This window comes from Tetrao urogallus, assembly GCF_951394365.1.
Source record: "Tetrao urogallus genome assembly, chromosome: 1".
NCBI classification, from domain to species: Eukaryota; Metazoa; Chordata; class Aves; order Galliformes; family Phasianidae; genus Tetrao; species Tetrao urogallus.
Window position 1 is genome coordinate 146,828,126 of NC_136813.1, and position 25,756 is coordinate 146,853,881.

At 42.0% G+C, this 25,756-nt stretch overlaps 1 protein-coding gene across 1 annotated transcript in view; it reads right to left on the reverse strand.

Moving 5' to 3' along the window:
• Positions 1–12,842, reverse strand: part of UTP20 (UTP20 small subunit processome component) — a gene marked incomplete at both ends in the record, with an annotated part of 58,673 nt that extends 45,831 nt beyond the window's left edge. The window contains 14 exons of the mRNA XM_079534584.1: positions 1,223–1,311; positions 1,835–1,990; positions 3,391–3,572; positions 4,250–4,327; positions 5,724–5,858; positions 6,063–6,209; positions 6,902–7,057; positions 7,498–7,635; positions 8,274–8,355; positions 9,772–9,960; positions 11,304–11,436; positions 11,632–11,698; positions 12,502–12,582; positions 12,798–12,842. Of these exons, the coding sequence (XP_079390710.1) occupies positions 1,223–1,311; positions 1,835–1,990; positions 3,391–3,572; positions 4,250–4,327; positions 5,724–5,858; positions 6,063–6,209; positions 6,902–7,057; positions 7,498–7,635; positions 8,274–8,355; positions 9,772–9,960; positions 11,304–11,436; positions 11,632–11,698; positions 12,502–12,582; positions 12,798–12,842 (1,678 nt within the window). The remainder of the gene's footprint in view (positions 1–1,222; positions 1,312–1,834; positions 1,991–3,390; positions 3,573–4,249; positions 4,328–5,723; positions 5,859–6,062; positions 6,210–6,901; positions 7,058–7,497; positions 7,636–8,273; positions 8,356–9,771; positions 9,961–11,303; positions 11,437–11,631; positions 11,699–12,501; positions 12,583–12,797) is intronic.
• Positions 12,843–25,756: the final 12,914 nt, after the last annotated feature.

Below are 25,756 nucleotides of genomic sequence, written 5' to 3' on the forward strand. Positions count from 1 at the left end.
GCTAGAGGGTAGGCAGACCCAACAGGGAGCATAGGGCTGGATGCACCTTGCACAGGCAATGACAGGAGACTGGAGTCCTAGTATAACGTGAAGCAGTTGTAGAGATCATAGAGCTGAAGAGGATGTGAACAAAGGACAAAGTGCCAGGAAATATCAGTTTGTAAGGAAGGTAAGGAAGTGTAGCACAGGGCAACAGAAGGAAGAAACATAGGACTGACACTGCATTTGTTATTTTTTCTTTAGCAGCAAAGGAGAAAATGGCAACACGCCTCTTCTTGGGCACACACAGAGCTGGTGCACAGCTGCTACTGCTGCCACCAAGAATGCAATCCACAAAAAGGTTTGGGTATTTTCTTGCTAGAGTAAACAATTACTAGTCACATAATTATGAAAGCATGCAAAAGCTGTAAACAGGATGGAAGAAAGAGCTAACTCAAAAAGGACCGTGTTTGACAAACACCAGAAAGGCAAAAGCAGCAGAACCAGTTAGTAGATATAGTCAACAATGTTAATCAGGAGATTACAAAGGAGAAAGGACAGGCTCTAAGTTAAGCCCTTTCAACCCACAGACGAAAAAACACTGAAATTGGGGCATTCCAGTACTTGGCCATACTTTGTCACCAAGCCAAATGCTTGAGATCTCTTTGAGTACTCAACTGCCCTGTACCACACAAGCTAAGCTAGAAGATTTTTTTTCTTTTCTGGCCAGTGATAGAAGGCAACCAGCAGGGCTCCTGTGACCACACATACCCAGAGGAAGTATACATCATTTTAGTACTGATGCTGTAACATGTCAAAGACGATAAGGTCCCAAAATTTGAGCTATAGGTTTAGAACAGTCTAATTGGAGCTTGTCAGTCAATAGTCTCTCCTTCACTTGACTGCTTCAGCCTGGATCTGGCTTGAAAGGATTCCCATCCTCTTTTATATGACTCTAATTTTTCTTTTCAATTATCTTGATCAGGCTTCAGTTTGTACAGTCCACCCTCCACTTTGTGGAACATCTGCCACACCATTATGACTACCAATAACAATTGCAGAATTGTTTCCTGGAGGGTATTTCCACCAAGCTTTGCTTTTCTAGTTTTACTGCTCAGTACATTTGGATACAATGCTATTGCTACTCATTTTCATGTTTTGTGTCATCAGCAAAACTACTTTTTTTATTCTCCCTCTCAGGTCTCAACAGAAAACAAACGAGCAGGAACTAACAGTAACTGACCTTTGCAGAGGCTTCCTCTGTCAATGGCTGTGAACAGAGAATCTATAAAACTTGTCACACGCGGCAGAATCATTTCTTTGTCCATTGGTCTGTTTAAAATAAATGGGAAGCCTTTTATCTCTATGTTAACACACCTAGACGCATACAAATGTTTTCTTTCACATCTATCTCATGTTAAATTACAGAGAGATTATCCCAAGTCTGAAATCAATAGCAAATCACATCTGCTATTTCTGAGTCACAATTTAAGCTGCAGAAAAGCAAGCTCCTTCCGAAGCCTTCTGTCATACAAGACTATAATAATTATTGAAAACACTGCTGTCTAGAAAAAAATGGTACTTAAAAAACGGAAACAGAAATGTGTCAGGAACAACTCCACATGCTAGTGTACTAAATTTAAAGGAGCAGGCAGCCAAGAAACTGATATCCCACTCCTGAGTTTACCATGGACCCAGTATTTCCACATAGCTTTTTTTTTCCCACCTTTTTACCCCAGTTACCCCAAACTAGTGTTAATAACTCTTGAGCTTACCTTAGTTAACCGATTTTTGATAGATGGTGAAGTAGATAATACTACAGAAATATACAGCAATAGCACAGAGTATCCCTTACCTAATATGTGGCAGTACAACCAAGGCAACCCAAGGCTGTGAAAGGTCAGTGATGTCTTCATTCTCTTGTAACTGGATTAGAGACAGCACATGATCAAGCACTGGTACTTCTGCCCTTCCTCCTTGTCTTTTACTTGTTTGTTGTCTTGTATTAGAGCTAGAAATAAAATCAAAACATTTTAGCAACCCACTAAGCCCCCTGCACATCAGAGACTGTTCCTTTTTCTCCCACAATATAAATGTACCATGTTTCCCATGCAATAAATGCAGGTCTTTATTTTGAATTTTAAAAGCCTTTTTAGAAGGAAAGAGTCTAGTTCTCAGTTGGACATCCTCACAACTAAGGTGAGAAGCACCTGAGAGTCATCTCTAGGACTGAGTGATTCTTACTTATTAACAACCCAGATACTAGCAAAGATTAACAGAAGACAGAAAATAGCTAGCTAGCAGTTTGGGGAATTATAAGGAACCACAAGTTGAGCCCAGATTCAAAGCCATATCTTCAGGCAAAAAGAGCTGACACCATACTGGAACATATAAACAGGAGTTCTTCACACCTCATGGAAAGCAACCTTTCCATTCCACTCAGCATTTGCAAGACCACAGCTGGAAAGCTCCATGAGCTCCACCCTTCAAGAAAGCAAGCAGCTAACAAAACATCTCATAAATATGATTAGAGGTTTAACAAATAAAATTTATCAGATAAACCTCATGGAATTAGGATTGCTGGTCCACAGAAACGATTTGTGATGTTTCTGAAGACCAAAGTCTGTTATTTGTAAAAGCTGGATGCAAAGAGGATTAAATAATCTGCTCTGTATGTTTCACGCAGACAAGATAAGCAGCAATAGATTTAATCTACAGCAAAGGAAGTTTGGTTCAGACACTGACATTATAGGAGCAACATCCTCTCAGCTATGTATTCCATACCATTGAAAATCCACAGAAAAATATATAAGAGAAAAATGTATTTGTTTATTTATTTATTTATTTAGACTCACAGCCTTCTGTTCCCTAAACCTTGATACATCCACTCAGTAAAAACAGAAGGAAACCCACAGAATGAACTACTTTTTGGAAAGAAAATCTTACATAAATGTCAGCATCAGTCACCACTCTCAGCAGACAAGTTTTGAGCTAGAGTGATCATTAACAGCCTTTATCATAAGCCAAGCAATAGTCATTCTGTGCTTGACTGCTGTCACTCACATCTTTCCAAACAGGTTCCAGTGGGAAAGCAAACACCTTGCTGCAGTCAACTTAGCTCTGTAACCTGAAGCAGCCAAGCTGTGCCAGCATAGTGCTGTATCTGGATTAATTATATGCACTATGGTACCCAGCTGTGTTCTATGGTAAGATTACAGCACTGCTTCCAGCAAGCTCCTGGACATGACATATTCATACACAAATATGGCACAGCCAGGAGGTCACTAGAGCAGTATCTCTTCTTAAATCATCTCAGAAAAGAAAATGGAATCCCACTGTATCACCTTGCAGGCCTTCAGATCTGCAGCCATGCGGACATACGTAGTGTTAGCTAAACTTGAGAAGTCTCACCTGATGGACGATGATTCGGTGAAAAGAAGAGGATACTTTTCAAATGCCATTGAACCAACTGTAGGAGGCTCTGCTTTCACTAGAATGAGTTTAGCCAGAACTGCTGTTGCCTGATCCTTTCTAAGTGCATCTGTTTCAGAGAAGCATTGCTCAATGTACTTTAGAAAGCATGGAAGAAAGTGCTGAAGGGGAAAAAAAGAAAAATCAAAGTTTAGTAACGTTCCTGTAACTGTCATCAAAACCACAAGAGCACATAACGTCACCTACAGAGGAAGCCAAGCACAAGTGAGCTACCAAAGCACCAGACTTCTCATCAGTTCTGGAGCTCTGAATCATCAGCACATTCTGTTACTGGAGAAAGGACAGCAGTTTGCTGTAAAAACTCAGTCTGCTCCCAAGAAAACCAACATAGTCAGGATCTCCCAGATGCTCAACCGTGCTTTCATACTCTACCCCCTTTAATTTGTTTCATTCCCACCAGATCACCATTTCCAGGCTCGACCTATCAGATGTCCCTTATTCCTCATTTCCACTTATTTTCCCCTCATCTTATCTAAAACAAATCCACACCTTCGCTTCTCAACACATGAGCTTCTCTCTGTGAACATGGATAACCTCTTCAACCCTGAGCACCAAGTTCTGACACAATGGCATAAGTAAAGCTTTCATTCTTACCACACTAGAAGTCTGTTCAAACATCATGTCAATACAGATAAGTGATTCATCAAATGAAGCAAATATATATACTGTGAGTTTTCCACTTGTAGAAGGATTTTCCTGTTCAGATGTCCTCATCACAGTATCTTATGCTCCTTTTGGCAACAAAAAATAAACAAAATGCACAAGAGCTTCCACTTACCCTCTCAAATTGCTTCATTGTGAACATTGCTTCAGAGAAGTCCAAAAGAAAGCACCATTCAATTCCACTTCCTAATACCTACAAGATGCAAATGAAAAGTTGACAGGAACACATCAAGAAAAGATGCTATACTTACGTTTCCATTATCCATGTGGTATTTTTCCAATCAGCCATGCTCTAAACTCTGAGACACCCTCCTGGCTTTCTGTTCACAGCTAGCAGAGTTTCTAAGACAGCCACATAGAAATACCACTTCCACTGGCAGCTCAGCTATAGAAGCAGCAAAACCCTTGTAATAAACCCTGTGAAGTCCAAGCAGGTTAGGCTCTGTGCTAAGACAGCTCAGCTATCTCTTTAAAGCGATATGAAAATGTAAGCTCAAAGTTCTCTGACTGTAGCACAGACACACTATAACCATTAGAAAGAAGCTCAGGCCCAAAAGGTCTTTTAGCTCAGTGTTCTCGATGCGTACATCCTGGTATACAACTCCACCATCACTGGCTGCAAAAGGGGAAAGCCAACCTATATGCTTCTGAAGGGAACAAGGTGGAAACCATCCCTGTTTGCACATGAAATCAGTGCTTTTCAACGCTGAGATGTACAACACAGAAATATGCACACAACTTCTTTCCCAGGCCCTTCAAATCATAACGACGGCTTTAAGCCTCCTTCAGATTAACAGAAGCCTGCACAAGTTTAATTGAATGTTTCAAGCATCACCTTTCCCAAACAAAACTGGACTCTTGCCACACACAGGCAGTACCAATCTCTTTCAGCAAAAGCCAACACTGAAGTCCACGTGATCTTCTCTAAACAATTGCTACAGCCTTATTTTCAAATTGCAAATCACAACATCTTTATTTTCATACATTTTTGAATACAAAATACAACTATGGCAAAATTATCATGTACTGCAACAGGAAAATCAAAGCATAGCACCCTAGAGCAGCATCTCTGATCAATCCACTACACTGCACTTCATATGAATGTATGCAACTGATCCTGTCAATGTTTCAGAAGCAATGGTTATAGTAAAATTTGCCTAACCTTGTAGTTTCTAAGTCAAATTAGTGGCTCATAAGCCAAACCCACGCTGTTTGTCAACTTAGTGAAAAATATACTTTTTCAGTCAAGTCCAACTCACTGACCTGCCTCATAATCTATGACAGAACATAATCCCTCTCTCTTCTCTGTCTTTACTACAGGCTGTTAGTGCTTGAAGCAGGACTTGTTTTTCATTGCAAGTATGTTTGCCACAGTGGCATTATTGTAACAGGCTGACAGTTTGTGTAAGACTCTCAAGGAGTCCCAAGACCATAGTAGGCATTATTTTAGGCACTGGGCAGTTTCTCTTCTGCAAAAAGCTAAAGAGAACCTTGTAGTCTACTGCCCAGCCTGAAACGGAGTATCCTCAAATCAGGTTGCTCTAGGGAACCTGGACTCTGGTATTTCTCCAGTAAGAAGTCTTTGTTACCCTTTCAATGGCTTCTTTGGTCAAAGAGTCAGGTAAGTGAATGTTTTCGGCCAGCAGCAACGCAGAAATGGTATTCAGCAGGATCTTGCGGCAAGATGACAAGAGATCTGGTGTCTGTAACATTTTTATTAAAACCTGAAATGAAAGAGGAGAGTTCTCATGGAACTGGAGAGGTAGCAATACTCCCCCATAAATCTCTCTTCACTTAATGCAAATCCTAAGCCTGTTACTGCAGCAGGAATGTTTCAGAATGCTTCAGCTGACCACCTCTTCCAGATGATCTTCCAGATTCAGTCAATACTTCTCTGGAAGGCAAGGCAAAGTGATGATCTGACTTACCTGACAGATTTCTTCTGGCTGTGAGATTTTGGATCCATTTGCATGTTCCACTAGGATCAGATATGCTCGCAGAACCCTTTCCATCTGCTCTGAAGCCATGCAGCAGTTGACTTTAGTTATTTTGCTCTGCAAGTTTAAGAGTGACTCCTTTTTACAGAAAAAAGAAAAACAAAATGCTTCAGAAAAAAAGATCAGACCCCGTTTCATTTACTTCTCCATTTCAAACTATGGGTAGTTTGAGGTTCAAGTACCACACAAATAGGATTATTTGTCAATGCTTGGAAGGAATGCCCTAAATTAGGTTTGCATGTGTACCACTTCCTCCAGTTTCCCATTTCACCCTTCTGAGGTGCAAAGCTGACAGCCATCATTTCCAGAAGGTTTCAATCTCTCTTAGCAAATCCCAGTCCCTAGGAATAAAACATCTACATGGAGATCAGGTAAGTAAAACCTACTTACTATGCTCTCTGCTTATTCTGCATCATCCTGACCCAGCACAGCCTATGGCACTCAGCTCTCCTCCCCCAGACCTCAGAGTGCAACCACCCCAATGCAACATGGCAACTCACAAACAGAAAACACACACACTCTGACTTCGAAGACTTGGCTCTAGGGCTTAAACTTGGCTTTCCGAGTACGGTTCAAGTCTCTGATGTAAAGAGAACTGGAGGGAAAGCAGCTTTCACTTCACCATTACAAAGCTGTTTTGGAACCACCAGTAGATCTGATTCAGCAGAACAGAAGGAAAGCCCAGCAATGGGCCTGCAACAAAGCTTTTCTTCAGTCTCTCGTGAACAGAGGCAAAAAAATAAAGAAAAGAAAAAAGGAAATAAGCATACCTTCAGGCACTTGAAAACAATGTCAAAATGCTCCCTATGCATATGCACTGCAGCTGATCTGATCATCTGCTCAAAGGCTTCTCCAATTGTTGCCCATGGTAGTTCAGTTTCCTCTTCAGTAACAGGTCCCAGCTTTACCAGAATTAGTTTTAGAGCCTGTACAGGAAAAGAGCATAATACAACCTCAGAAAATAAATCTAATAAATCAAAAAATAAAACTAAATCCTAAAATCAGTTAGGGCAAGAAATTACTATATTTCAGTGACCTCAACTCTCTCTAGCATGATTAGCGGAAAAAAAATTAAGTTATCACTTAAAATCTGAATTGTCTTCAGATTCACCTAGAGGTGTAAAACGTGTATAATGTTATCAAGCAGTATTATTTTAATATTTAGTGATATCATATAGGAATGCTTAAAGAACAATCCATCTCAAAAAAAGGTTTTTAGAAATCAGCTTTTCGATCCTGTTAAATAACAAACAGCATGTTTATCACTAAAAGGAACAAGAGAAAGGAACAAGGCAACACTGATTGGTTTCACCCAGCGGTCCATTGCAGGACCATTAAACCAACTTTGTTTCCTTCTGGTCTTTACCGTCTCTGTGCAAGAGTGAAACATGTTTCGAACACCCTTGCACATCTCAAAAAGTAGCCGTCCCACACCTTCCACCTTCTTGGGGTGTTCCCCCAGGTCATGGAACATTAAGTTGAAGAGGGCATTTTTATCAGAAACCTACAAAACACAAGAGGAAAAAAAAAAAAAAAATCATCTTTGAGCTGATGGACAGAGGCAGTTCAACAGCTCCATAGCACCACACTGCACTTCTCAGTCCTGCTTTTCTATACCTGTTCAATGTCATCATTTCCACAACCACCAAGAGCGTGGCGAGGCCACAGTAGCAGAGATGTGTCTTTTTAGTTATTCTTACCATTTTAGAGTTAAGCTCATGCATAAATGCATCTCATAGTTGGTCCCAACTGAAACAAAGGTCAGTGTTCTGGTGTGGAAAGATACATGCATCAGCTGAAAGCAGAATCCAGTCATCCAAACTACAACAATACCTGGGAATACTGTGAGGATTTCTGCTCATTTTTAAACCCTCTGTGCCAAAGGACCTGAGGTTCAGCAACTTCTGAAAACAACTAAACAAACGTTTACAAACATCTGGTTTAACTGCTCTTAAAGCAGAGTATTACAGTCTCTATTTGCCACTGCTGATATGAAGTCCATGACATACTTCGGAAAACACTTATTGAAAACGACAACTCAGGACATGCAGAATGCCAGTTCAGGCCTTGCTAACCCTCCTTTATAGAAATCTCATATGTTGAAGCCATGAGAGTGTGTCAAGGTACAAACACCTCACTTACCTTTCTCATTAAAAAGACAAAACTTTCAGCAGCAAAGTTTCTGATGTGAAGCTTGTGATGAGCCAGCAGGGTGCTGTAGAGGCTAAAAAGAAACACAGTAATAAATTGTCTTAAAGGCTGTGCAAGAACTGTCACCAACTGGGCTTAAAAATTATGTTTTCAGTTTACATTGCCACACTTTACAAGCACCAAGAAGCCATCCACCCAGGGGCAGCAGATACCTTCCTTAATTCCATTCTGTCCCATTCTTCCTGTACGAAGATCAAATAACAACACCAGGCATCCTAAGCTGCAGCCTGGAAACCTACAACAACTCCAGATCCATACAGACCTAACTGTAGCATCAAGATTTTTAACAGATACACTCAGCAGCACTTAGTGAAACCAAAATTTACTTGATATGCCACATTTGTATTTCAGATGAGCCAACAAGCTCTCCTGTGCATGTAGATTTTCCAAAAACACTACTGAGAGGAGTGACAAGTGTTTGCAGTTCTTTGGTAAACACCAGTGACAGTTGCAAGTGGCTCAGCACATGTTAAGTGTAGAGCGTGGTGCCTCAGATTCACAGAGAAGCAGATGTTTCTGCAATATGCCTGACAGCTTTCGCTGGGTTGAGGAAAAAATCTGTAATCCATCTTTTCCTCCATCTGTTCTGAATTGAAACTAGTAGGAAGCAGCATGTGCCCACTGGCTAGGACATAAAGAAGAGAGCTGCTACCACTGCAGCATGACAGTGAGAAAGCAGCCACCATGGGGCAGAATACAATCCCTCCAGCACAGCTGGATGAAGTAGCCAGGAGCAGATGCCTGGGAAAAATTTCAAGAGGATAAGCACATACAAAAACAGCCTTCAACCACCTGCATTTCAGGGACTTCTCAAGTCAGAATTGGCTCCTGTGCATTTGGAAATTCCCTCAAGCTTGGCAAATTTCATTCTGAGCTTATGCCTAACTTGCCTAGAATCCTGTGGCAAGAAGTTTCACAGCATACAGTGCAGCCTGTCTGCTCTCTCACTAAACAGACACGAAGAACGTAAAGGTGAAAATGCAACAGGAGCAATCAAAGACTCAAAAGAATTCGTTTATTGTTGTACGTCTAAGTGCCTGCAACTGGAAAAGATAGAAGCAATACAAATAAGACCGAGGTATTTGACAGGTACTCAAGAGACCTGTGTTGAATTTAGACTTGTCTGAGTTGCCAATGCCTTTCTGAGCTTTGTTTACCCAGCCTAGGTAGCTGCTTCCTCTCCTACCACCACCTGTATCCATCACATCAAAAGAAGGATGAATGCTGAAAACAGCAGATCAACACACACTCCTCCTCCACTCAGGAGGATCTCAAAGGAGCTGCATATGATAATAAGGCTCTATCCTAGAAAGCAGAGAAATTATGCTAACAAGTATACTAAAGCACTAAGTCATGCATTTGTACAGAACTTGCAGTCCCGTAACATTTATAGATGCCAATCGAGACAGAAATGAAAAACAACTTTTACCTATATATGTTGCTTATGTCCTTCACCATCAATCTCCACAGGTACTTGTAGAGATAGGAAAGAGAGGTAAAAGCCCATTCCAGCAGTTCTGTGTCCTGTGTATCCAACAACTTGGTGATGGCCATGAAGAAGTCATGGAAGTGAGGATAGAAGTCAGCCTGGAGATCTCGAGCCAACTGCACCACTAGACTGATTCAGACAATTTATCAGTGTTAGTATGTTGGGTTGTTTTTGTTTTTGTTTTTGTTTTTGTTTTTTTTCCAATCAATAAAAAGCTAGCCAAGCATTGCCTGCAGCTGAGCACAATATTTTTTTGAAAGATGGACAGCATTACTCTTGTTTCTTACCTTTACTTAAACATCACCTGCAAGCAGCTGTGGATGGCAACAATTTTAAAATAATTCAAGCAGACAACATTAAACAAGAAGAAAAATGGATCAACCAAACATAAATGATCAACATCAACCAAAGCACATTAATTTTCTCTCAGACACTCAGTAGCATGTTATTTTTTTATATAAGACCTAGGATTATAAAGCACTACCAGGGAAATGTGACCACTTTGGTTTTCTCATTGCTATACTTCTTTCCTCATGTACAAAAAATATAAAGAACACGCAGAACAAGACTTGGGATTATATGTAATATCATCAGGCTTCAGCTGGCAACCAGTCACAAGTAGCATTCCTCAGGGGTCAGTATTGTAGCCCATCCTGTTTACTATTTTTACTGACCATCTGTACAAGGGGGATTGAACACACCCTTACTAAGTTTGGAAGGAAGGGAGAGTAGGAAGGTCCTGCAGAGGGATCTGGTAAGGCTGGATCAATGGGCCAAGTCCAATTATATGAGGTTAAACAAGACCAAGTGCTAGGTCTTGCACTTCAGTCAAAACAACCTTAGTCAGTGCTACAGGCTTGGGGGAGAGGTTTGGGAAAAGCTGCTTGGCAGAAAAGGGTCTGGGGGTGTAGGCTGACAGCTGACTGAACATGAGCCAATGGCATCAGAAATACTGCAGCCAGAAGAAGCAGGGAGGTTATCATCTCTGTGTACATGGCACTGGTGAGACCACATCTCAAGTGCTGTGTTCAGTTTTGGTCCCCTCACTACAAGAAAGACACGGAGGCCCTGGAGCATGTCCAATGAAGGGCAGTGGAGCTGTGAGGAGGCTGGAGCACAAGTCTGATGGGGAACAGCTGAGGAAATTGAGATTGTTTAGAGTAGAAGAGGCTCAGAGGAGACCATATCGCCCTCTTCAGTGATAGGACAAAATAGTGGCCTTAATCCGTATCAGCAGTTCATGATGGATACTAAGAAAAATTTACTCTCCAAAAGAGCATTGCAAGTACTCAGAAAGGCTGCCCAAGGAGGTGGTGGCATCACTGTCCCTGGAGGTGTTCAAGAAAAATGTGAATGTGTATTTGAGGTACATGCTTATTGGGCATGGTGATGATGACTTGATGGTTGGACTAGATGATCTTAGGGGTCTTTCTCAACTTGATTGATTCTACAATTGATCCCCATATACTTACTCTAATAACGGTTGATAAGCAAGACTGGCTTTGACTTGCAAATGTGTCTTCAAGCTCTGCACAATGGCACTCTGGTAATAGACCAGCTGGTTGAAGGACTGGCATTTGTTGGCCACTTCTTTGTAGAATTGCACTGTTCAAAGCATGAAAGAGAAATCATGAAAATTATAGTTCAGTGAACACGCAGGATGTTAAAATTAATTGGCTCTCCAAGGCCCAGTTCAAAACCTAATCTACAGAAACTTTCTCAGTCTGCTCTAGATGCAGAAGAAATGTATTTTAACAGTCCAGAACAGGCAGAAAATATCAACAAATGAAAATGAAGTACCAAAATGCTGAGTGAGGTTCAGTTCCCTCCATTTCTGTAGTCCTTCATAAAAGTAGGTTTCAACCTCCTGTCAAAATAAAGACAAAATAACAGCTCACCAATTCTTATGGATGTAGTCAGTAAAGATGACAAGATCCAGTGAAAAGTACTACCAAGTGCTTCAAACATTTTTTGAATATTTTAAGAAATCTTGATGAGTTCCTTCCAAAGGGTGCCACGAGATTTGTCTGAAAATTAGACCTTCATTTCCACATTCAAAAAACCACTTAACTTATATTCTGGTGACAAGACTTGCTTACATAACTGCTTTTTAGACTTCTGTTGACTGGACTTAATAACCTAAGATGCTGAACCACAGCCACCACCCAGTAGGAAAAAAAAATGCTTAGGGGTTTATTTAGGCATCCTCACAGCTATTCAGTGAGAAGCTTAGAAAGACAGTCCAGCAGGCCAGGAGACAATAAGCTGCACTCTATTCACAATGATGATCTGCAAGACACATAGATTTTTTCTTTTTTTTAATCATCTATAAAGAGCTGGAAAGCACCTTTAAAAGTGCTTCCCTGAGAGTACTGCACCTACTCAGCACCCTTAGGCCTTTGCAGGACAGGACCCAGGACTGCTGATGGTCACCCACAGGTCCTCTTGTTACGTGGAAGCGATCAGGGTGACACTATCAATATGACTAGGATTTCTAAAAGAAGAAGGGAACAAAACAGTGAATGAAACTTTAGAAAGAAGCTCATGGAAGAGTGGTGTTTCCTAACCCTTCCCCAAAGAAAAACGTAAGCATATCTTCCAGGGCACGTGTCTACTTGTGGAGTGACCTGCGGTCCTATAGCATAAAATGACTGCTGTTGCTTTTCTCACCTCAGCACTGCTTCCAGTTCTGTCAATCCGATGAATAATATCGATATTAACATTACTTAAGCGTTCCGAGAAGGTAAGAAACTGTAAAACAAAAGGACACACGTGTTCGTGCTGTGAGCCTGGCGAGGCCAGCAGCCGCACCTCCCCTGCAGTACAGAGAGCCTTTTGGGAGCCGTCCTGCAGCCTTGCAGAGCCCTCCGTCCCTCCACAGCTGCACCACAGCTCAATGAGGAGTAAGGACGAAAACCCAGCGACCCACCCCGGCTGCCACCCGGCCCGACGAGGCGGGTGCTCACCCGGTGCGTGTTCCCCGACTTGTGGGCCGAGGATTTGCCCTTCATGGCGGCGGCTCTAACTCCGGAGCGCGGACCACACGTGCAAACCTAAGCGCTGGGCGCCGCCATACCGGCCGAGGCTGCCGGGAGGAGGAGGCGGGGCTGCCGGCGGAAGGGGCGGCTGCCGGGCGGCGGGAGCGGGCGGGCAGTGAGGGTTAATGAGTCCGCTGCTTTGCTGGGGGCGGTGTTACCGTCTTCCCTTGAGCAGACTTACCGAAGAATCATCAAATCGTCTGAGTTGGAGGGGACCTTTAAAGGCTCTCTGATCCAACTCCCTGCAGTGAGCAGCGATATCTACAGCTCGTTTAGGATGCTCAGAGCCCCGTCCATCCTGACATTGAATGTCTCCAAGCATAACCTCTCTGGGCAGCCAGTGCCTCACTGCCCTCTGAGTAAAAGATTTTCTGCTAGTAGCTAATATAATCTCCTCTCTAATAGTTTTAAATCATCCCCCCTCACCCTATCACTATCTGCCCATGTGAAAAGGTACTCTCCCTTCTGTTTGTAGTCTTCCCTTAAGGTCTCATAGAGCTTTCAAGCAAAACAAGCCCAGCTTCCTTTGCCTTTCATTATAGGAAAGGTGCTCCAGCCCTCTTGTAATCTTTGTGGCCCTCCTTTGGACCCACTTCAACAGTTCCGCATCTTTCGTGTACTGGAGGCTCTGGACCTGGATTCAGTATTCCAGATGGAGCCTGACAAGGGCAGAGTAGAGGGGGACAGTCTCCCCCCATCCCTGCTGGCAGCTGCTCTTTTGGTTTTCCAGACTGCAAGAGCACGCTGCTTGCTTGCTTTTCATCTGTATCTTGCCCAACTCAGGCTGTGGGCCTTCTCTGAATATTTACTTAATTTAGAACAACCCTGAGAAAAAAAACAATATCTAGGCACAGCTCTGTGGTAGTGCAAAGTACTTCAGTGGTACTGTTGACACAGTGGAAGGGATGCCATTCAGAGGGACCTCAACAGAATTGAAAGGTGGCACCAGGAGAATCTAATGATTCAACACAGCAAAGTGCAAGGTTTTACACTTGGGCCAGAGGAATCCTAGGCGTATATACAGACTGGAAGGAGCAGTCTTTGAGAGCAGCCCTGCAGAGAAAGACCTGGGGATCCTGGTGGATGAAAAGCTTAATGTGAGCTAGCAGTGTGCTCTTGCAGCTCAGAAAGCAAATGGTATCCTGGGCTCTATCAGAAGAGGAGCAGCCAGCAGGGACAGGAAGGTGATTGTCCCTCTCTATCTGCTCTTGTGAGCCCCATCTGGAGTACTGTGTCCAGGTCTGAGGCTCCCAATACAAGAAAGACAGGGAGCTGTTGGAGAGGGTCCAGAGGATGGCCACAAAGATGATTAGAGGGCTGGAGCACCTCCCTACGAAGACAGGCTGAAGGCGCTGGGCTTCTTCAGCCTGAAGAAAAAAAGGCTGTGGGGTGACCTTACTGCAGCTGTAGATACAGTGACCTTACTGTATCTAAAGGGAACCTACAAACTGGAGGGGAATCAACTCTTTGAAAGGGTAGATAATAACAAGACAAGGGGAAATGGTTTTAAGTTGGAGGGGGGAAGATTTAGGTTGGATGTCAGGGGGCAGTTCTTTACTGTGAGAAAGGTGAGGTGCTGGAACAGGCTGCCCAGAGAAGCTGTGGATGCCCTGTCCCTGGAGGTGTTCAAGGCCAGGTTGGATGGGGCCCTGGGCAGCCTGATCTAGTATTAAATGTGGAGGTTGGTGGCCCTGCATGTGGCAGGGGGTTGGAGATTCATGATCCTTAAGATCCCTTCCAACCCAGGCCATTCTATGATTCTGTGATTCACACACAAAGTGTTAGGAGCCCCTATACTTTGTACCTGTAATTCTTCAGACCAAAGTTAGCCATGAGTTTGGACAGTGCTTAAAGTTATCAAAAAATCTGGCACCTTCTTAATGGTGCGCAAGAGCAAATAACTACAGACTGACTGATACTGCTGTGGTCACAGGAATGCCAGAACCTGTGGAAGCTTCTGGCTGTGACTGGAAGCTGGAAGAAGCTTTGGTTTGGGCAGATGCAGTAGAAGCAGGTCAGAACCATTCTGGGAGGAAGTTGATAGGGCCCCAAGGTTTGCCTTTCCCCATTCTGTCTGTCCTTCCAGCTCAGGGCCTCTTTCACAAATCTGACTAGGTGTTACTCAGCAAACCATCAGGCTGGTTGTGAGCATGGATGAAGTGCACTCCTAGGACTACTGCTTTGAATAGACCTGACAGGTTACGTGCTGCCAGGTGTAACCAACAAAGCTCCCACGGGCAGGCAATAAGCCATTAGCATGATAGTCATCTGGATGGGTAAGGAGTGTGCTCACTCCAGCACCTGCAGCTATAGACTTTGGAGCTTACTCTTCTTCAGGAATTAAAAAGAACTTCTGGTTTTCACATTAAGTGGGAAAAAAATGTCTAAGGTAGGCAGTAGAGTTTGAGAAGTTTGGCTTTAATGCTTTCAAGCCCAGATACGTTCACAGTAATGTGCAGCTATGAGCATGCAGGCTGTGGATCTTCTGTGGATCTGCAGATCCACAGAAGAGCTTAGGCATCAATATGACACTATTGAAGTTCACAAATACCTCTTCAGCTATGGTTACTAAATTCCCCTAATGTGTCTCCTGCATACTGCAGTCTTGTGAAGAACAGTCTGCAACATCTTTCTTCTGTTATGGATAGTGTCCTGGGAGGTGGTAAACTAACTCTCCCTGGAGGTATTCAAGAACTCTGTGATGTGGCACTGAGAACATGGTTAGTGGGCATGGTGGGGATAGGCTGATGTTTGGACTGCTGTGATCTTCTTAGTGATCTTTTCCAGCCTAAACAATTCTATGATTCTATAATCTTGTAGAGTTGTGGAAATTCCTCGGATGTGCGTGTTCCAAAATAATACAAGGGAAAGGACCAGCTCAAACATTTGTGGAAAGCAGCAAGGTGAAGAGCTCATGTGTTGCAGAAAAGGTGTCATCAGCAATAACAGAAAGTGTTAGGGGAAGTTTTTCACTTAATGTTTGCAAAGTGGCAGCTTTTGAGAAGAGTGAGACTGGTGAGCCCTGCAACTGCTGATGCACACTGGAGCTTCTGCTTGCAGAAACCACTGACAGGCTGCACTTTAGCCAGTACTGTGAAAATAGTGCTTGAGGATACATCTGTGTGAGCTGCAGGAAAGTAACAGGTACTGAAATAAGTGTAGCCATAGTAGTAGGTCTTGCACTTCAGCTGGAAGAGTCCAGTGATGCAGAAGGTCCCTTGTCCACTACTGCATGAATAACATCTGAATTAGCAATGTCCTAACTGCAAGAACTCCACTCGAATCGCAGTGCCTCAAGCCTTATTCCTTTGCCTTTTCAGGAAGAGATGTGTCTCTCCCACCTGTGGACAGGCCCCAGCTCCACCACCCTGTGATTATCTGGCAGACTCAGCTGTCAACAATTCTTCAGAAATCCATGCTAATGGCAAGCAGATGGCCTTCTGAAGAGTGATGGTTTATTGGCGGTAATGCCCGTGGAAGCACGTAGAGAAAACTCCTAAAACAGCACGTGTGTGTCACTTCTGCAGATCTGAGTTCTTCAAACACTTGCTGTGGGCTACAACTATCAGTCCCTGACAGTAATACACTAGCAGTCCTGGAGCCTTGGTTGTGATCCCCAAAGTCCTTCTCTTTGTTACAGCTCATCTCACAGAACAACTCAGGTGCACAGTCTGGGTATGCACAGCTGGAAGCCCTCTGCCTCAAAAAGCTCTCCAAAATCACAGAATCACAGAATGGCCCGGATTGGAAGGGACCTGACGTATCATAAATCTCCAACCCCCCTGCCAGAGGCAGGGCTACCAACCTCCCCATTTCATACTAGACCAGGTTGCCCAGGGCCCCATCCAGTCTGGCCTTGAACACCTCCAGAGATATGTAAATCTTTAGAGGGAAGGCTGGGATGGGTCTGAGTTAGGTTATACAGGTGCGTGGTGTCTTCAGAGTACTCTTTTAATTGTTTTTCTTTAATTTGTCTAGAAAGCATGAAGAGCCCTTTGAAACACAAAGACGTGTTTTCTTTGCCAGTTTCCTCCTCAACTTCTAGCTGGCATTTTGCCTTGTCCTGCAGAAGGACATCCCACAAGATTATGTAGGTTATGGTTGAGAGCACTTGCATTTTCAAAAACAAAGCAGACAAGGTACTGGAATCCTGTTCTGCAAACTGGTAGAACAGTTTGGCCACATTTTTTCTAATCTGCCTGAAGCATAGAGATTCTGTAAATAATGTGACATCAGGTCAGTGTTGGCTGTGTCCTGGGGAGAATTTCACCTATCCTTGTGCTTGCACATCAGAAGGAGTTTTGGACTAGGAGCTGGAAGGAAGACCCCACATGTCTACAGCTATATGTCTGAAATATCACAAAGTTAGAGCCTTCCTTCATGGAATTATAACAACAATCACTAACAGTATGATTCAGCTCAAGACAACTAGACCAGTGGTTCCTGTATCTCAAGACAGGGTGCTGCTGCAGAGCTGGAACAGGTGGGCTACCTCTGGTCTATCTCTAGAGGTAAACTGAATAGTGCCAAAGCACAGGGACCATCTAGGCCAGTTAATCATTAACACACAATCTGGCACAATTTTGTTTCATGCCAAATATGACTGCCCCAATGTTTCTGCCCAGTGGGAAGCCACGCTTTTATTTTTATTTTTATTCTTATTTTTTGTAGGGAAGGATGTTGAGAGTGTAGTTTCTTTTAAGAAAAGAAAAGAAAAGAAAAGAAAAGAAAAGAAAAGAAAAGAAAAGAAAAGAAAAGAAAAGAAAAGAAAAGAAAAGAAAAGAAAAGAAAAGAAAAGAAAAGAAAAGAAAAGAAAAGAAAAGAAAAGAAAAGAAAAGAAAAGAAAAGAAAAGAAAAGAAAAGAAGAGAAAAGAAGAGAAAAGAAGAGAAGAGAAAAGAAGAGAAAAGAAGAGAAAAGAAGAGAAAAGAAAAGAAGAGAAAAGAAAAGAAGAGAAAAGAAGAGAAAAGAAGAGAAAAGAAGAGAAAAGAAGAGAAAAGAAGAGAAAAGAAGAGAAAAGAAAAGAAAAGAAAAGAAAAGAAAAGAAAAGAAAAGAAAAGAAAAGAAAAGAAAAGAAAAGAAAAGAAAAGAAAAGAAAAGAAAAGAAAGGAAAAAGAAAGGAAAAAGAAAGGAAAGGGAAAAGAAAGGAAAGGGAAAAGAAAGGAAAGGGAAAAGAAAGGAAAGGAAAGGAAAGGAAAGGAAAGGAAAAGAAAGGAAAGGAAAAGAAAGGAAAGGAAAAGAAAAGAAAAGAAAGGAAAAGAAAAAAGAAAAGAAAAGAAAAGAAAAGAAAAGAAAAGAAAAGAAAAGAAAAGAAAAGAAAAGAAAAGAAAAGAAAAGAAAAGAAAAGAAAAGAAAAGAAAAGAAAAGAAAAGAAAAGAAAAGAAAAGAAAAGAAAAGAAAAGAAAAGAAAAAAGGTCTGAAGGTCTGATTTCTGTATGGATAACATTTATGCAGATGACTCTGTGACAGGAAGGGATTTCGGTTGTGACCACTGCTACTCTTCTTCATCCCAAAGCTCTGCCACAATGACAGTAGCAGGACTGGCATCAGCCTTGTTGAAAGCAAGAGCAACAGGGACAATAGGAGCAAGATCTACAGAGGAAGCAGGGGACATGGAAAGGAAAATGAATAGGCAGGAGTAAGTCTTCTCCTGAAAAGGATGTGAATTCTCTCATGTATTTTGCCCTCACCACTAGAATAATGGGCATCTGGATGTGACAGACAGTCTGAATTTCAGGCTGTCAGCTGTCTGGGAGTATGAAACATATGATTACAGTGTAATCCAAGTTTCTGACAAACAGTCCTGAAATGTGGGTATCTGGCTTGTCCAGCAACAAAGCATAAAGTCTTTAGCACTGGATCTGAAGCTATGTTACCAGATTTCTCTTTCTTCCAACCCCAAATCTCTTGTTTGCTCAGTAGCTTGAAGCTACAGTGTGAGGTGAGGAACAAGGGCCAACAGATCACAACTTTAAGTTTTAAAGTGAAGTTCAGCCTTCCAAACTAGAGAAGATGGAAAATGGTAAAGATCTGTTAGAAACAGGTGCACACATGAGAACGCTTCCCTCAAAATAACTGCCATCTCTTCCTTACAATTTTCTTTCTCTTCTTTCCCCTTCTGCTCTGTTCTTTATTTATTCCTTTATCTAGTAAAAGCCACTGAGGAAACAATAAATCAATAATCCAGAACAGTAATTTCCCTACTGAAAACAGTTCTTATGTTGCAAGGATGTTGAGAAGCTAGTGTTGTTTAATCTTGAGTGAAAAACATGAAATGATGGAAGGATGGAATCAAATATCCTTTCTCAAATAATTTCTGCAGTTTGACTTGCAAAGTCAGCTGCACACGGCTTTCAGGGGCAAATCAGGCCAGGCTTAGCATTTTGTTACTGAGAGGAATTCTTCTGTTACTGAGAGCTCCTGCCACGGAATAGAAGATGATAGCATACAAAGCAAATGATACTATTCTTCATGTCTCTGCATCCACTTGGTTCATACAAGATGGATCCAACGTTTACATACTGAGGGTTTGGCTTCTTCCTGTGCATTTTTTTTCTTCTTGTTTTTAGCTTGAGCTGTTCTGATATTCATGCAGCTCTAATTTGTTCTCAGGTTCCAGTAAAGACAGTATCTTGGTTAACCTTGGTTAACTTTGGTGCCTGCTGCTTGATGAAATATTCAGTTAGCTTGGAAAAGAGGAAGAACTTATACAACATCAAAATAAAAAGCTGCCCTTCTCACCAATTGGTCAGTGGGACCAATTCACTGTGTCAGGAGATTTTCATCAACTGTTAGTACCGGGTGCTAAATCACAGATGTACATGACAAAATCCCTGCGCTGGTCTGTATAAGCAAAAAAAAAAACAACCCCACATTGCTGTATTCTTGGGTTGGTTTCCAAAATTTCATGTGATCTGAAGAAGATGGATATGTCACCAGAATTCGTTCCACTTCTGGACAACATACCTAGTCATAATGCAGTAGGACCACTAGGGACTTCTCAGGCATGTGCTCTTAACTCCTAACACCCGTTTCTGCCAGTCAATGAGTACCCATTTGTGATACTAACCCTGCAAGGAGATACAGTGGTGCTTTGCTCGGAAAACAATTCTCTGGTGAAAGAAATGCAGTTTTAAGAATGCTCTGACTGTGGAGATACTGATAACTCAAAGGAAAGAAACAGGGCTGTGTGGGGGGTTGGACTCGATGATCTCTGGAGGTCCCTTCCAACCCCTACAATTCTGTGATTCTGTGATTCTTTTTACTGGCACCTTATATAAGCTTTTGAATCCTGCCATTGCTTCTAATACTGACTTGTGGGTCTGAAATACAATCAGCCATTAAAACAACTGAAACAAGTAGCATGGACTAAAAGAATAGACCCTTGTGTGAAACATATCCAAGTGGTTGGAGATTGGCACTTGAGAAACAGAAAATGGACTTGGGTATCATCACCCAAGTGAGGAACAAAAATGACATTGAGGCAGATGAAGTCCTCATTGCTGGTATGGGTCAGGAGTTTGCTTACACAAGGTTGCAATGAACATCTTTGGCTATAGCTATGCACTGCACAGGGGGCTGCATTTAACCTAGTGTTCCTTGCCAGTGGAAGAGGACCAACACTTATAGGGTGGCACAGAAGTCAGTTCACAGTGCCTATTCTGTAATGAGATGAAAAGAATATGGGAGCACAAGAGGAATTGTCACTAGGAATTACAAAAAAGAATGGCAAGTAGATAACAAGGGAGATGCCAGAGCTGATGAAAGACACTCCTGTGTTTGAATGGAAGAATAAGTCAAGATAATAAAAAAGTACATCTACTCAGAGCACTGCGATAGTGTCAGGGAACATTTTTTTACAGTATTCTTAAGTGCTGAAGTGAGGAGTTTCATTTTTAGAGGCTTCCTCTGCAGATAATGGGAAGAGACAGGTTTCTCCAGGGACCGCATCAAAGCAGCACAGTTTCTTTCAGAAGAGTCTGTCTCTTTCCATGGGTTAAAAGGGAAATGTAGGGAGCTGAGCTGCATAACTGCAGTACCTACACTGCGTACCCAGAGCAAACATATCTCAAAATAACACCAACTCAAACATGTAAGCAGAGATTATTTGGATGGCAAGTATCGGAAAAAGAGAAAACGAAAGAAATAAGAAAATTCAGAAAAGATTCATTCAGAAGAAAAAAAATCAATTTTTTGTTGATCATTCTGGTGAACTTTTGTCAGCCCTTTTTCATACATTAACTGTGAGTAAGCAGACTAGTTGAATTGTAATTCTCTTGATGCAAAATTGAACACCTTAAATAAACAAAAGATCCCAACGCCATGAGAATAAAGTTCAAGTATGTAACTCATTTATCCTTTTCAGTTAAAGAAGGAATGAAACCTGCACCACATTTTTATTTCCGTACTAATTCTATTTTCCCGTACTAATTCTATTCCCGTACTAATTATTCTCTTGAGAAAATAATTATGTATGCCACATCTCACTGCAGTCCATAAATAAATTGTGAAACTTGTTCTTTTAAATGAAAGCACAGAATTCTCCAGCAAATAAACTATGGGGTCCAAATCACTCAGATTTAAATACTCAGCACTGACAGCTAACTTAACTACTTCCTTCAGTCCTGAGGGACTGCCTATTGATTTTAAAAGGTGTGTAGGTACTAGGGAGTTACACAATCTTAAGTTTTCTTTTCAGGCCCATTAAGCATTCATTTTTAAATAATTTTGCTTGAATATTGCATTTGTTCACATTTTATGGGATGCAAAATAGAAAAAAGAAAAACAAAAAACAAATGGCCAAGAAAGTTTCATTCAAAACATCAATAAGAACATGATTTATTTCTGTAACTTTTATGCAACTCCCTGGCTCATTCCCTGCCTCCATTGCTCTCTTTTTCTGGAAGTCACTCCATCTCTTCTGTGTCCCAAACAAGCTAAGCTTGAGAGGACAATCTTCAAGCAATCAAGTTGTCACTCAGGGAAACACTGATTAGAGTCTTAAGCTTATCTTCCTTTCTCTAACCTAAGCCCCTGAAAATTTAGGAAGAAGACTGGAAATGCTAGAGACATAGAATTACGGAACTGTGCTTCTTGAAATATTTAACTTGTTATGGTGGTGTCTTAAGGCATAAGATGCTTGCAAATTGCATAACACTCTTGCTATTGCACAGAAACAGTGCACAGGCTGTGTAAGAACCTTTAAACGCACCATCCTGTGCTTTTGGCTTTGCAAATCCAATTATCTGGAAGTAAGTTTCCAGAAATATTCTTGGAAACACACTCTAGTGATAAGCTTGGAAATAAATTGCAGGACATCTGTGTACAAAAAAATCCCAGTGCTGAAAAAAATACAGGTGCCATGTAGCTATTTGTGATCCTAAGGAACTCATTCAAATTTCACAGTGAATATAATTGATGATAGTGCACTTCTGCATACACTTGAAGGGTCATTCTGTAATGTCTAAACATTATTAACAAAAAGTGTGACCAAAAAAAAAACAACAAAAAAAAACCAACAAAAAAACAGCTACGAGTATCACTAATGACATCATGGAAAATTTTACTAGGGGTACCATTAAACCAGGGGAAGAGAGGCCAATGATGATGACAATGAGGTAGCTAGCTATACTGAGCTCAGCCATTCAAAGCAGCAGTGTAGACAAGCACAGCAAGCAGGAGAGATTAGAGTGGAGCCAAACATTAACTGGTGTTGAGATGTATAAAACACCCTCAGCAATGAACTTCTGTGACACCAAAATCCCAAGAGGCTTTTCAAGGTGACAAATGATACTGTGTAGGAAACGAGCACTTTTATCCATTTTGCTGGAAAAAAAAATCTTTCAGGAATATAAAAAGTGAATCATAGAATCATTGAGGTTGGAAAAAACCTCCAGGATCATCAAGTGCAACTGTCAGCCTGACCAACCAAGTCCTATCACTACACCATATGTCTTGGTGTCATGCCCACACATTCCTTAAATGCCTCTGGGGATGGGGCTTCACCATTTCCCTGGGCAGTCCATTCCAATTCTTGACCACACTTTCCATGAATAAATTATTCCTAGTACCCATTCTAAACCTACCCTGGCACAACTTGAGACCATTTCCATGTTTCCTATCACTTGTCAGCAAAGAAAGGAGTCTGATACTCCCTTCCTGCAACCTCCTTTCAGGTAGCTGTGGAGAGATTTTGAATTGAAGCATTGCATTGGGATTACAATCAACCTGTTTAATTTGCATTCAGTGATTTACTTTGATATACTGTTGCTGATAATTATGCTCTTTATTTAATTAATACTGAACAGAGGAGTAAATAGAACTTGGATTCCTCTAAGTGTTGGTTGGCTTTTGTTCTCAAGATGAGAAGCTTTGTCTGCAATTAGGGTGTTTCTAAGGTCTCATATGGTTTCACTGTTATCTAACAGAGGTTCAGCTCTTGCTGCAGTCTTTTTTTTAACAAGAGCATTTACAGCGTCTTTCTTTTTGCCTGTCTACTTTGATAAAACTGGTAGCAGCTTAATATCTCTGAGGCTTCCTCTGCTCTGTTAAATTGTTCAGTGGCTACTGGAGTGTGGGCAAACACTTGCATACGTGTATGTATATACATGGGACATAATTCCATATCTTTTGTTTCCTTAGCAACTCATCCAGGCAAAAACAAACAGTTTTTCCAATGCTTTTCTGGGAATGTTTTCTTCCCAGAAAAGGCCTACCTTCACACTTTTTATCTTATCAACATTCGTTTTTTCGGATTTCACACTGAAATGCTTTTTTATTTTACAAGTGGCTAGTCATTCTCCGGAAAGGTTTCCAAACAGATATCAGCAAAAGCAGAATAGAATGGAGCACAGACTTCTGAACCCAGCCCTGGCGCAGAACAGTGCTACTGCTTAGTGTGAACATCATCTGCAAACTCAGCTCCACTGCTGTAGGTACAGTGGAGCCCTACACAGCTAGAAACTGCATGCTTGGGCAGGGAAACAGAGGGAGTCAGAGGGCTCTCAGGTTGTCAGAGTGAGTTGCTGAGCAGCACCAATAGTCCAAGAGGGAATTGCTTGGGCTCAGTAGAGCAGCCTGGGGTTTGTTTAAGCAGAATCACAGCTCTTTTAACTTATGGGTGCCAGAGGGATGTGACTCTTGCGCTACCCAATATCAAACACAAGATTTCACTGATGTCAGCAGCTCTCACAAGAGTGGAGTCACTGTGAAATGAGGGAGCACATAAGACCCCATGGATGTGAGGATAGGCATTACAAGGAAACAGTGAAACGTGCTGAGGTTGGAAGACATTTGATTACCTATTGTAGGAATTAGGAGAGCACAGTTCTCTGTTACACAGTACAGGTCCACTGTGTTCCATGGAGTGGATTTGGACTTGTTCATGAAGAAATCAGGGGGAAAAACATTTAAAACATGTCCACTTACTGAGATTTAGGACATGGGAATCATACAGATTTGCTACTTGTCTCTAAGAAAGAAACATCCAAACGGGAGGATCTGTATCTTGCCATACTGTACATGATACTTGAAAAACAATTTTCATAACACTCCTATAAAAGAATCAACGGTGCCACCTGACACCACTGAGAGCACAGTATTTATTTCCTTATAGCTTTTTCAGTTAACAAATGCAACTTGTTTTCCAGTACATGTTATTGCTTGCAGTGTTTACATTATGTCAAAAAATGACAGAGAAGCAGAATCAAAACTGTATTAATCCCATGCAGTTTATACTTTAAACACACATTATTGCTTGAATGGTTTGAGCAATATAACCCTTGAAAGAGTGCAAGCAGGTAACACCACGCTCTGGGCCGCACAAGCTGTGGGTGTAGGCACAGGGCTGCTTATGTCCTTCTTGCAGGAAAGTGGCTCAGGTGTTTTTGACACTCAGTACTTCTGCTGGACAGCACCAGATTACTGCACTATATGGTAAGGTGCTGGTTTTCACTGATGTTTTGCTGGCAAGGTTTTTTTTTTTCTTCCCTGTGGTCAAAAGCTCATAGCAAATTAGGGAAAGCACCTCATTATGGCAACCATCTCAGGTAATCAATAGCTCCATAGCCTAGTTGGTAGGTGTACAGAGCAAGCTTCTTGTTCTCTCCTAGCAGTGCATCTGGAAGCTGTTACTCATTGTACAAGTAATTAAAGAGTAATTGGGCCAGAAACACCAAAGCCCTAACCTGCTGGGTGAGATTAGGACATGCCATGCACCACAGCGACCACTTCTGTATGTTTAGGGACACTCAAGGACACCCACACTCTCAGACAGGCACCTGGAGGCTAAGTCAACTCACACGTGATTTCACAGTACTTCCACCCACATCCCTGCTTCCAGCATAGACTCAGGACCAGCTCCAAATGGCCTGCCAAGTCTGAACACCCAAAGAGAACAGCACTCGGTGAGCAGGGATTGTCTACAGAATAGAAGCCTGCTGAAAACTCTCTCAGCTTGGTCAGATCCAGGCAATTTGCACCAATGACCTCTTCCAGTAAATTCAGTGGTGGGTAAGAGCAAGGCTAAGCAGGAAGGAGTCCTATCTGCCATGAAATAGTACTGCATTTTGTGTCATAGAATCATAGAACAGCCTTGGTTGAAAAGGACCACAAAGATCATCTAGTTTCAACTCCCCTGCTCTGTGCAGGGTTGCCAACCACCAGACCAGGCTGCCCAGAGCCACGTCCAGCCTGGCCTTGAATGCCTCCAGGGATGGGGCATCCACAGCCTCCTGGGGCAACGCGTTCCAGTGTGTCACCATCCTCTGTGTAAAAAACTTCTTCTTAATGCTGTCTTGTGCCAGAAGAGGAATTGACCAATGCACAGTCAAGCCTGAAAGCCTCTGTGGAAAGCCCTGAGCACCACTGCATGCAACCATGCTGCTGTCAG